The 11,801-nt window shown below is 47.5% G+C and overlaps 1 protein-coding gene across 2 annotated transcripts in view; it reads left to right on the forward strand.

Annotated features, from left to right (window-relative positions):
- Window positions 1-11,801, forward strand: part of SAMD4B (sterile alpha motif domain containing 4B) — a 48,255-nt gene that overhangs the window by 4,326 nt on the left and 32,128 nt on the right. The window contains exons 2-4 of one of the 2 annotated variants that reach the window (XM_017887457.1): window positions 1,320-1,878; window positions 3,497-3,558; window positions 6,864-7,264. In XM_017887457.1, coding sequence (XP_017742946.1) covers window positions 7,069-7,264 — 196 coding nt within the window. In that variant the 5' untranslated portion in view covers window positions 1,320-1,878; window positions 3,497-3,558; window positions 6,864-7,068. Of the gene's footprint in view, window positions 1-1,319; window positions 1,879-3,327; window positions 3,559-6,863; window positions 7,265-11,801 lie in introns of those variants that run through there. The other variant, XM_017887456.1, reaches the window with a different exon arrangement.

An 11,801-nucleotide genomic window follows, 5' to 3' on the forward strand; every position in this document is an offset into this window, starting at 1 on the left:
TTTTTTTTTTTATTGAGACAAAGTCTTGCTCTTGTCACCCAGGCTGGAGTGCAGTGGCGCAATCTCAGCCCACTGCAACCTCCACCTCCTGGGTTGAAGCACTTCTCCTGCCTAAGCCTCCTGAGGAGCTGGGATTACAGGCGCCTGCCACCATGCCCAGCTAGTTTTTTGTGTTTTTAGTAGAGACAGGGTTTCACCATGTTGGCCAGACTGGTCTTGAACTCCTAACCTCAGGAGATCCACCCACTTCGGCCTCCCAAAGTGCTGGGATTACAGGTGTGAGCCACCTCACCTGGCCTTTCTCCAGGTGGGAGTGCAGTGGCACAGTCTCAGCTCACTGCAGCCTTGACCTCCAGAACTCAAGTGATCTTCCCACCTCAGCCTCCTGAGTAGCTGGGACTGCAGGTGCACGCCACCATGCCTAGCTAATTTTTGTAGAGACAGGGTTTTGCCATGTTGCCCAGTCTGGTCTGGAACTTTTAGCTCTTTTTTTTTTTTTTTGAGACAGGGTCTCACTCTGTTGCCCAGGCTGGAGTGCAGTGGCACGATCTTGGCTCACTGCAACCTATGCCTCCTGGGCTCAAGTGATTCTCCCGCCTCAGGCCCCCAAGTAGCTGGGATTACAGGTGCACGCCACCACGCCTGGCTAATTTTTTTGTAATTTTTGTAGAGACAAGTTTTCACTATGTTGCCCAGGCTGGTCTCGAACTCCTGAGCTCAAGCAATCCACCTGCCCAGGCCTCCCAAAGTGCTGGGACTGCAGGTGTGAGCCACTGCGTCCAGCCTTGTTAGCCATTTTGTTAACTTCATTTCCCACCTCTGGAGGGTGGTAGGGGCTTCCCAAGAAGATCACTTGGACCTCTTCAAGTATGGCAGCAGTATTGCTGGGCTGTTGGAGAGACTTTTATTATAGAGGCCCCCCTCTTGTGTCTTTCCTCAAAGACAAGGAGTCATGTTTGGTCACATGAGGACAAAGAGACCAGACCAGTGGTGAATTCTGTTTTGCATGGGAATTGTCAAGGCTCTTTCAGTTTTAACTGAAACCCAACTCAAACTGGCCTAGGTCAAAAAAGAATTTAGTCGTCTATGTAACTGAAAAGAGTGGGCCACAAGGGGGAGGCTTCAGGCTAGCTGCATCTAGGTTTTAAATCATGTGAACAGACCTCCCTTTCCCCCTCCCCCATCTCTTGACTCTACTATTATCTGTTAGTTTCATTCTGAAGCAGGCTTCCACCATGAAATAGAAGAGGTGGCAACTGGTGACATCATGAGACGATGTATAATCTGAGCAACCCTAACCAATAACTTATTTTCCTTAGTAGTTCCAGCAAAAATCCAGAGAGGACTATCCTTGGCCAGGCTTTACCCCATGTCCACTTCTGGAGCCAAGAAAGACAGTTCCTTCTCCAAGGGGAACCCAGGGTGTTGATACTAGAAGATGGAAATGGATACAGTAAGATGCTGCCACAGTGAGATGCCTCACCCAGATCTCCCCCTCTGTCACTCCAGCCAAGCACATGGGATAGAAAGTAGCAGGCGGCCTCTGGCCCTTCAGTGGAAGAGGGCCATCCAGTCCTCTCCATTTAACATCTAGACCAAACACAAAACATCCTTCACTCATCCAGAAGACATAGGAACCCTTCCTTCAGGGATGATTTTTTTTAACAGTGAAATCTTAAAAGTAACTGTTTCACTAAAGCCTCCAGTGTTTACTGAAGACTGTCAAAATCATCCTCCATCACTGTATCTTCTCCACCAGTCATATTCCCTGCGCAGTGGGGTGGCTTGAAGGTATAAACCAGAGAGGCCCAAGGGAGGGATAGTTAGCAGACTTCTGGTCTTTTTCTAGTTTGTGCTCATCTGTTCCAAGGACCACAGGTATGTTTTCTTCTGTGTAGTCATTCACTGTTGTTCTAATGTGATTCGTTTCCCACATTTGAAAATAGGGGGATTTTACTTTAAAATCCAGACATCTAGCTCCTCTTTAGCGGGGGAAAAAAAAACAACTAAGTTGTAACAATACTGGACCCACATTCCTTCATGGTAACAGTTGATAAGAGGTGGATAGTGACTTCTCCCTTTAGACCGGGTGTGGACTTTCCAACTCACCACAGTCCCAGTTGGCCTGCTTTGTTCAAAGCCTCGCCTTGTAAGCATCATGTTTGAGACCCCATTATGTCCCAAAACTTTGCTTCTGTCATTTGGCCTGGGGGGAAAAGCTGGATTAATGTTTAGTTAGCAGCTTATTGGGTGGATGGAGGCGGGGGATCAGTGCTGTTGCTTAGGAAAAGTAACAACCCAGTAAAAGAATTTATGGGAAAGAGTGTGCACAACTTTGGTCTGTTTGTGGATTTGGTCGTTTTTTTGCTGTAAATGCTGTTGGCATATCAAACCTCCCGTCACAAATGTTCCCTCTGAAATAGTAACATGTCCTTCTATCTTATGAGTTGCCACCCAGTGAAGGAATCCCTCCCACTCCCAAGGGATGTTCATCCAGCCTCCGCTTGACCACTTCCAGCAGCCAGGGAGCTTATTACCTCCTCACATGGCAGCCAGTTCCATTCTTGGACAGATGCGTTATTTTAAAATTCTTCCTTATGTTGAGGCAGCTGCTGCCTCCTTGGGACTGAAAGCCACAAAATGCTGGAGCTGGGAAGGAAAACCGATTTTTTTTAGGCGCGTGAGCTACCACTCATCCACCCTGCATCCAGGGCAAACATTGATAATTAATCACAGCACTCTTTCTCACTGAGTCAGGAAGTATGCTGCCTTAAAATTGTTTTTCATTAAATTCTTTTTTAAAAATTACAAAAGCAATATGTATTCACTTGCAGCTAGTGAAATAGTACGAAGTTATATAGTGTTAATAATCCCCCTGTTTCTCCAAGATAGTGTTAGCAGCTGAGGGTGTATTCTTCTATACATTTATACACATACAGACATAGATATTCATATATAAGATATATAAAGGGTTTTGTATGTGGCTTCTTTTAATTTAAAAAATGGCATTATATTGTACATATTACTGTGTAACTTGCAGACACCCCTCCAAGTAATTACGGATCAAAGATTGTATATAGCTTTGGTTTTTGTTTCCTTTTCTTCTTTTTGAGATGGAGTCTCGCTCTGTCACCCAGGCTGGAGTGCAATGGCATAATCTCGACTCACTGCAGCCTCCACCTCCCGGGTTCAAGTGTTTCTCCTGCCTCAGCTTCCCAAGTAGCTGGGACTACAGGCACCCGCCACCACACCCGGCTAATTTTTGTATTTTTAGCAGAGATGGAATTTTGCCGCCTTGGCCAGGCTGGTCTCGAACTCCTGACCTCAAGTGATCTGCCTGCCTCAGCCTCCCAAAGTGCTAGAATTACAGGAGTGAGCCACTGCGCCTGGCCAGATTAGGCATGTTTTTAATAGATGTGTTATATCATACAATGTGAGATCTGCCCCAATTTATTAATCATTCCCCATTAATGGATATTCCCATTCATTTCTTCAGGATTCTTCTCATCGCAGTGCTCCAGGCAGCCAACTACCAATCGATTGGAGTTAGCCTGTGAGGTAAAACCTATTTGTCATGTCTCACCCAGTCCAGCTCCTTATCATACATTCTAGAGAAGAGAACAGACTAGCTCCGTGATCAAAGTGAATCGGTGGCTTGGGGCAGGACTAGAACTGAATTTTCTTGACTTTCAACATTTCCCATATCCCATATTGTCACTCCCTTAGAGTCATCTACCCTGCTTTTCTTCTCTAGAGTAAAAGAACAAATACAATTTCTCTTCTGTGTGCTACCTCTTCAGATATCCAAAGTCAGTTATGCCATTCCCCTTAAGTTTTCTCTTCCCTAGAGGAAATCTCCTCAGTGCCTTCATTTTTTTTTTCTTAAAACAAGGTTTTCAAATTCCTTTACCATCCTATGAGCTGTTCCTTCTATCTTCTTTCCCCCCAGGGCTGTAGAAATCCCAAGTGTGGCTTCCACATTCACCTTCTATAGCTATTTATTTATTCAATAAATATGTATTGAGCACCTTCTGCATGCCAGGCACTGTTGTAGGCACTGGCTGACTGTATGGCTTGCATTTTGGTCAGTAGAGAGAAACATAAATAAGATGATACCTGAGAGTGCCAAATTATATAGGAATGAAATAGTGTTAATATAATTGGAGGAGAAACTCCTGAGATTGGATAGTCAGGGAAGCTGTCTTTGAAGAAGTGGTAGTGAGCTGAGACCTGAATGACAAGTAGGAGTCAGCCTCTAGGGGAAGACAGTTCCGGTGAATAAGAAATAATTTGGGGCCGGGCGCGGTGGCTCAAGCCTGTAATCCCAGCGCTTGGAGAGGCCGAGACGGGCGGATCACGAGGTCAGAAGATCGGAGTACCATCCTGGCCTAACATGGTGAACGGCTCTCTCTGTACTGAAGAGAGAAATCACAAAAACTAGCCGGCGAGGTCGGCGCCTGTGGGGGTGTAGTCCCAGCTACTCGGAGCTGAGGCAGGGAGAATGGCCGCGCGGGAGGCCGGAGCTTTGCGTGAGCTGAGATCGGCCGACTGCAGCTCCAGCCGGGCGGACGGCGAGAGCAGACTCCGGTCTCAAAAAAAAAAAAAAAAAAAAAGAAATAATTTGGTAAAGATGAGGTTGGAGGGGTGGCCAAGGAGTCCTATAGGGCGTCTGTAGCCAACGATAGATTTGTCGGCCGCGGTGGCTCAAGCCGTGTATCCCAGCACTTTGAGGCCGAGGCGGGCGGATCAATGGCGTCAGGAAGTCGAGACGCATGCCTGCGCGGAACACGCGAGTGAAACCCGTCGCTTACTAAAATAAGAAAAAACTTAGCTGCGGCGACAGTGTGTCGGGCGCCTGTAGTCCCAGCTACGCTCGGGAGGTTGAGCAGAGAATGGCGTGAAACCCGGAGGCGGAGCTGGTGGCCGTGAGCCTGAGATCGCGCCCTGGCACGTCCAGCCCTGGCCGACAAGGCGAAGACCGCCGTCGCAAAGAAAGAGAAAAAAAAAAAAAAAAGAAGTTTGGAAGTTGGGTAGATTTGTGTTTTTTTTCTTTTTTTCTGAGACAGAGTTTTGCCCTGTCACCCAGGTTGGAGTGCAGTGGCGTGATCTTGGCTGACTGCAACATCCACCTCTCAGCTTCAAGTGATTCTCATGCCTCAGCACCCCAAGTCACTGGGATTACAGGTGTGCACTAGCACGCCTGGCTAATTTTTGTATTTTTAGTAGAGACGGGGTTTTGCCACTTTGGCCAATCTGGTCTTGAACTCCTGACCTTGAGTGATCCACCCACCTTAGCCTCCCAAAGTGCTGGGATTACAGGCAAGAGCCACCACTCCTGACCTTGTTTAGATTTCATTGAAGTGCAATGGGAAGTCATTGGAGAATTTTAGGCCAGGGAGGTGACATCTGATTTCCCTTTAAAAAAAAAAAATTGCTGGACGCTTGTTTAACTTGGAGCAAGGTTTCATTTTCCCTCATACCTTTCTTGCTTCTTACATCCAGAGGGATTGGCAACCAGGCCAGTTCCATCTGTTTAGGGGCCCCACAGGGGATCTGTGAGGCAAGTCACAGCTGTTGCCTAATGCACCCCACAGCCCTCCTCAGCAAGCGCAGGGAAGTTCAGAGAGATTTGAATAGCTCCCTTAGACCTGAGCCCAGTAGGTTCAATGGGTCTTTGTATGAAGTTCTCAGTCCAGGGAACCTTAGTCCTTTGGCAGCCAGAGAGGGATGGAGCTGAATGTGGTTTGAGGATAGCGCCAAGGGCACTGGTTGCAAAAGAGACAGATGGAAGAAATGTTGAGTGGAGATACGGAGCTCGAGACACTTAGAAAAAGGCTTTGGAGTAGTGTCCAGAAACCAGCCAACTGAAAAATAGAGCTGTTGTTTGCCCAGTTGAAATAACTTTTCTGTAGTTCCTGCCTAAGAGGGGGATTTGGACACTTTGCAGCTTGTGAGTTTTTGACTTTTGATCTGTCCACTTCCCCTTAGGTTGGCATTTTCTTGGCTTCCAAGAGGAGCCTGAGACAAGCTGGCATCTCTGGAAGTCAGGGGGACTTCCCAACCAGAGAGTTTAGGTTTGGAGCAGCCTTCAGGTGAATTAAGAGGACAGGGAGTGATTCACCTCAGAATAGAGATGAGTAAAATCTGATAAATCAGAGCTATACCTTTTCCAGAGTCAGGGAGCTGCGTTAGAGGGGGTGAGATTCCCTCAGCCTGTTGGTGATCTTTGAAAAGCCCTTTGTCCATGCCCACACCTGATAGATACCCAGCCAGTTACTGATTAGATGACTGGCTGCATACCTGAGATCTCCACCAGGGTCACTACCCCACCATCCATCCTCTGCCAGCATTGCGGGACTAGCTTGAAGTAATTTAAAGAGCCCTTGGAGTCCTATCAGTAGGTTAGCAGACACACTGTCTAGCTCTCAGAGAAGGTAGCCAGAAACCAGCAAGGTCAGAGATGTGCTGTGCTTAGTCATGTCACCTTGGGCCAGATCGCCGTCAATTCATATCTTTTCTCATAATTTGCAGCCTTCTATTTCCCACTTCTGAAAAATCTTGCCAGTGTATTTTCTGTATTAAATCCGCTTCCTTTGACACTATGACAGCCAGGTGTGGGGGCCGACATCTCCTTGGTCTCTGGGATAAGCATCTGAGTCCCAGTCAGGCCTTTTCTCTGGATCTGGAGATTTGGGTGAAAGTTGCTTTAATATCTGGTGTTGGCTTCATCTTTCTTCCAGGAGCTCAGCAGAGCAAGTACCCTGAAAGAGAAAGGCATGAGGCCTTCATGCCCCCTCAACCCACACTCACCAGGCAAGTTTCAGCCCCTTCTTTCTGTTTGACCCCTTTGCTTCCTTTTTCAGGAGACTGGAGAGGCGTGGCTGGACCAAGACCTCCCCCAATGTGAGCAGGCTTCCTCCTCCCCTAACAATCGTTGCCACCACGCCCAGAAACGTCCTTAAGCCCTGGCCCTCAGGGGAAAGGTAACAGGAGGCCAGAGCCGGGACCATGTGACGGCGCTGGCCCTCGCCACCGCCGTCCCCCCACCCTGGCCCCAGGCCCGGCACCATGATGTTCCGAGACCAGGTGGGCATCCTCGCTGGCTGGTTCAAGGGCTGGAATGAGTGTGAGCAGACAGTGGCCCTGCTGTCACTTCTGAAACGGGTCACCCGTACCCAGGCCCGCTTCCTGCAGCTCTGCCTGGAGCACTCACTGGCGGACTGCAATGACATCCACCTGCTGGAGTCGGAGGCCAACAGTGCTGGTGAGTCTCCACCCTTAGGGATGGGAGCACAGCAGGAGGGAGACCTGGAATAGATGTCACATGGCTAAGGAGGTCAACTCAACAATGGGGCTAAAAAATGTGGGTTCTAGTCTTGGTGGGTGGGGAGTTCCTTACCTCCTAAGTTGTCATCATGGGTCTTCTGGGACTGTGTTGCCATAAATCCTCAGGCATGGCATGGTGGGCTTATGGGAGAAGGCAGTGCAAACTGGAAACTCCCCATAACAGGAAGATCATGTAGAGTGGCTTATGTGGGCTGCTGAAAGGGACAGACTAAATTAGTCGTTATGAAAGGGGTATAGAAGGTGAGCAGTAATTAATTTCTTAAGCTTCAGGATATCAGGACTAGGAGGGAATTTGAGAACTGTTCCAAAATGCATGTCATCCTATACTATTCTTTACCCTCAAAGTTAGGTTGGACTTAAAACATAAGCAGCTTCCAGTTCCAGAGAGTTTTGAATTTAGATACAGTTCATCCTGTCAGTTCCCTAAGTACTTGTTAGAGAGGCACTCTGTGTCCTGTGAGATTGGCATTGGGATGGGTGAGCCAGGCTTCTCTAAGACCTGTCTCTTAGGCCCCAGTTGTAGACAGGAGTCAGGCTAGAATCAGGGGCTACTGCTGAAGCTGTTCTGGCTGTCTGGGCCTCCACAGGGCTGGATGGAGAACTGTTGGTCCCAGTGCCGGATGGGAGAGGTGGAGGCCAGAGAAGAGGGAGGGTAGTGGATACCTGAAAGCTAGCTGGGAAGGGAATCAAGGGGCTCCATGCAGTTTGTCCAAATTAGTCACCCTAACTCTTTGCACGTTCTTCAGAATAATAGTTCATATTGAGCCCTTACAACAAGCCAAGTACTGTCTTTACTTGTATATTAACTTTAAAAGCAGTGTTCTTGGCCAGGTGCCGTGGCTTATGCCTGTAATCCCAGCACTTTAGGAGGCCGAGACTGGCAAATCACCTGAGGTCAGGAGTTTGAGGCCAGCCTGGCTAATGTGGCAAAACCCCATCTCTATTAAAAGTACAAAAATTAGCTGGGCGTGGTAGCAAGCGCCTGTAATCCCAGCTACTCGGGAGGCTGAAGTGAGAGAATCGCTTGAACCCGGGAGGTGGAGGTTTCAGTGAGCCAAGATCATGCCTTGTATTCCAGCCTGGGCTATGAGAGCAAAACTTTGTCTCAAAAAAAACAAAAGCAGTGTTCTTGTGTGGCTCTCAAGTCAGACTAAGTTGAAATCCCAGTTCTGTTACTTGCCATATAACCAAGTAATTTAACCTCTATGTGCCTCAGTTTCCTGCGCGCCACCACACTTGGCTAATTTATGTATTTTTAGTAGAGACGGGGTTTCACCATGTTGATCAGGCTGGTCTCGAACTCCTGACCTCGTGATCTGCCCACGTCAGCCTCTCAAAGTCCTGGGATTACAGGCGTGAGCCACCGCACCCAGCCAGTTTCCTCATCTTAAATTCAAGATGATATCCTGAGAAGTATGTAACCTCAGTTAAAAGAAAAGGAAAGAAAAAATCAAGGTGATAATTATATCTGCTTTCTAGGGTAGTTGTGAGGATTCAATGAATTAACACATGTGGCCGGGCGCGGTGGCTCACGCCTGTAATCCCAGCACTTTGGGAGCCTGAGGCGGGTGGATCACAAGGTCAGGAGATTGAGACCATCCTGGCTGACACGGTGAAAACCCGTTTCTACTAAAAATTACAAAAAATTAGCTGGGCGTGGTGGCAGGCGCCTGTAGTCCCAGCTACTCCAGAGGCTGAGGCAGGAGAATGGCATGAACCCGGGAGGTGGAGCTTGCAGTGAGCCGAGATCGTGCCACTGCACTCTAGCCTGGGCGACAGAGCCAGACACCATCTCAAAAAAAAAAAAAATGTGTAGCTTCCTACATGCCTGACATGTAGTAAACACTTAATAACTGCCAGTTGTTATTTTTAATGTCAATGACTGATTTAGTCCTCACAGCAACCCCATGAGGTAGGTCCTGTCTTTAGCCCCATTTTACAGTGAGGAAACAAGCATGGGCTGCTTGGATTGGGATTTGGGGAGCCACACAGCTGCCTGGCCTCCCTCATCTCCCCAGGCCCACCTGCCTTAGCATCAGTCACCCTTATTTTACTGAGTTTTTATGTGGAAGTCACAGAAGCAGCATGATCGTAGCAGGAGACGGTTACTCAGGCCAGGTGTCACATCAGCTTAGTTCCTAGTCTGGCAGTAAGTTCTTAGTCCTAGACAAAGAGCAATAAGAACCCAGCTCAGCTGTAGCAGGCTCAGAGCTCAGCCATTTCTTACCCCTGCCACACTCTCCACCACTCTAATACTAAAGGCAGGAGTTATGTTTGTGGTATAACTCTGCCTTCAGAGTTGGGGCTCCTGTGGGGCAGGCCAGTGTTTTACACAGCTTCGTCACACATCCCCACTGCCTCTTCCTGAGCAAGCAGTTGGATTCCTACTGGGTGCCACTCTTGGCTGTGTATCAGAATCACCAGTAGTACTTGGTAATTTGAGTATTTTTAGCTTTTGCTTTTGTTTTCAGAACTTGTAGTAAAATCAGATAGTACAAAATGTGAAAGTGAGGTTTTTCTTCCAGACTTCATGTTCTCATTTCCTTACGTTTTATGAGATAAATTCCCTGCATATATGAATGCATACATATTCTCCTTCCAACTTTGTCATTGTTTTGTCTTAATACATATGGCCAAACATGCATATTAGCCATTTTGGTTTTTTTCACTTACCAATTGATTTGAAGATCATTCCATATTCAGCACATACGTCTATATCTTCTTGTTAAGTATTTATTTACACCTCACAGCAACTCTGTAGGGTGGGCCCTGTTACTCCCCCATTTTACAGAGGAGACTGAGGTCTGGAGATATTCAATGACTTGCCGTGGGTCACACAATTGGTAAGACGTAGAATTCAAATTTGACTTCAGAATTCTTTAGAGGTCTTGGCCAATAGACTCCTCCACATGGTACATGTGGTCTTCCTCTTACAAACAGTGATGTAATAAGTACCCTTGAAACATCTCTAGGATGAACTCTTCAGATTCTGCAGAACTGCTAGTTTAGAGGTATATGCGATTAAAATATTTTTTCTCACTACGTTGTGCTTGAAAGACATGCTGCATTTTATACAAATAACCTGAGGACCATTCCCAGATGGTTTACAATGGGATATTGGTGGTAATGCCTAGCCAGGGTTGAGAAGTGCTGTGAAATGAATTGAATGATGAATGAATATATGAATCAAGGTTTTCATCCATAGCCCCATGTCAGATGGTGAGAATATAACAAGCTGGTACTTAAATAGGTGGAGAGGAAAGGAAAACTTAGAATGAGGGAGGGCCATGGTGTGTTCCAGGGTCAGCAGGAAGCCTGCCAGGACTGGAGCAAAGCATGAGTTGAAAGAGAAGTGATCACAGAGGTAAATTCTGGTAGAGTCTTGAATGCCTGTTTGCTAATAGACCTAAGAGCTCTAAGACTAAGAAGGGAGGTGCCTCCTGTCTCACTCCTACCCTCAAGTAGAAGCCCACCTGCCTTATTTGTAAAGGAAGGTGCTACTTTCTGGACCTGCCTCTAAGAAGGAGCTGTTCATACTCTTGTTTCTCCTCTGGTTATTATGGCCTTCCCATTCCCTGGTGTTTCTCAAACTTGCATCATCATCAGAATCACTGGGGACAGGTGACTGTTAAAATCCAGATTTCTGCCCCCTGTAGACCTACTAAATCAGAATCCTGAGGGGATGGGCCTGGGAATGAGTACCCAGGTTCTTCTGCTCACCGGGTAGTGTGAGAGGTGATGCCCTGCTGGATGATTCATTTGTTGTGAGACATGAGACACCCAAGAGTTGTAGATCCAGCTCTCCACTAACACCTCTTGTGACCTGGGTCAATCCTGCCTGACCCTCTTGGGCCTCAGGATCCCTATTTGGACAGTGAGGGGGTTATTCTGTTACTTTCCAGGTACTTCTTGGGCTCTGAAATAATGTGTCAAAGAAGACAGAGCCTTGGGAGAGGCCCAGCACATTCTTCTAGGGCAAGAGTTCTTAATATTTAGCGGGATGGACCACTCAGAAAATCTTCCCCTCCTCCCCACTGGCCCCAAAAAGATGCATACCTATTCCACAAACCAAATCTTGAGTTTAGTTGGTTCACTAGTCCCCAGTTAAGAGTTGCCAGGCGTGGTGGCTCACTCCTGTAATCCCAACACTTTGGGAGGCCGAGGTATGCGGATCACGAGGTCAGGAGATCGAGACCATCCTGGCGAACACGGTGAAACCCCGTCTCTACTAAAAATACAAAAAAATTAGCCGGGCATGGTAGAGGGCACCAGTAATTACGGCAACTCGGCAGGCTAAGGCAGGAGAATGGCGTGAACCCGGGAGGTGGAGCTTGCAGTGAGCCGAGATCGTGCCACTGCACTCCAGCCTGGGCGACAGAGCCAGACTCTGTCTCAAAAAAAAAAAAGAAAAAGAGTTGCCTGTCTCCAAGCCCTTCTTTTTTTTTTTTTTTTTT

The sequence above is a fragment of the Rhinopithecus bieti genome, unplaced genomic scaffold (assembly GCF_001698545.2).
Source record: "Rhinopithecus bieti isolate Rb0 unplaced genomic scaffold, ASM169854v2 scaffold_15776, whole genome shotgun sequence".
Lineage (NCBI taxonomy): Eukaryota > Metazoa > Chordata > Mammalia > Primates > Cercopithecidae > Rhinopithecus > Rhinopithecus bieti.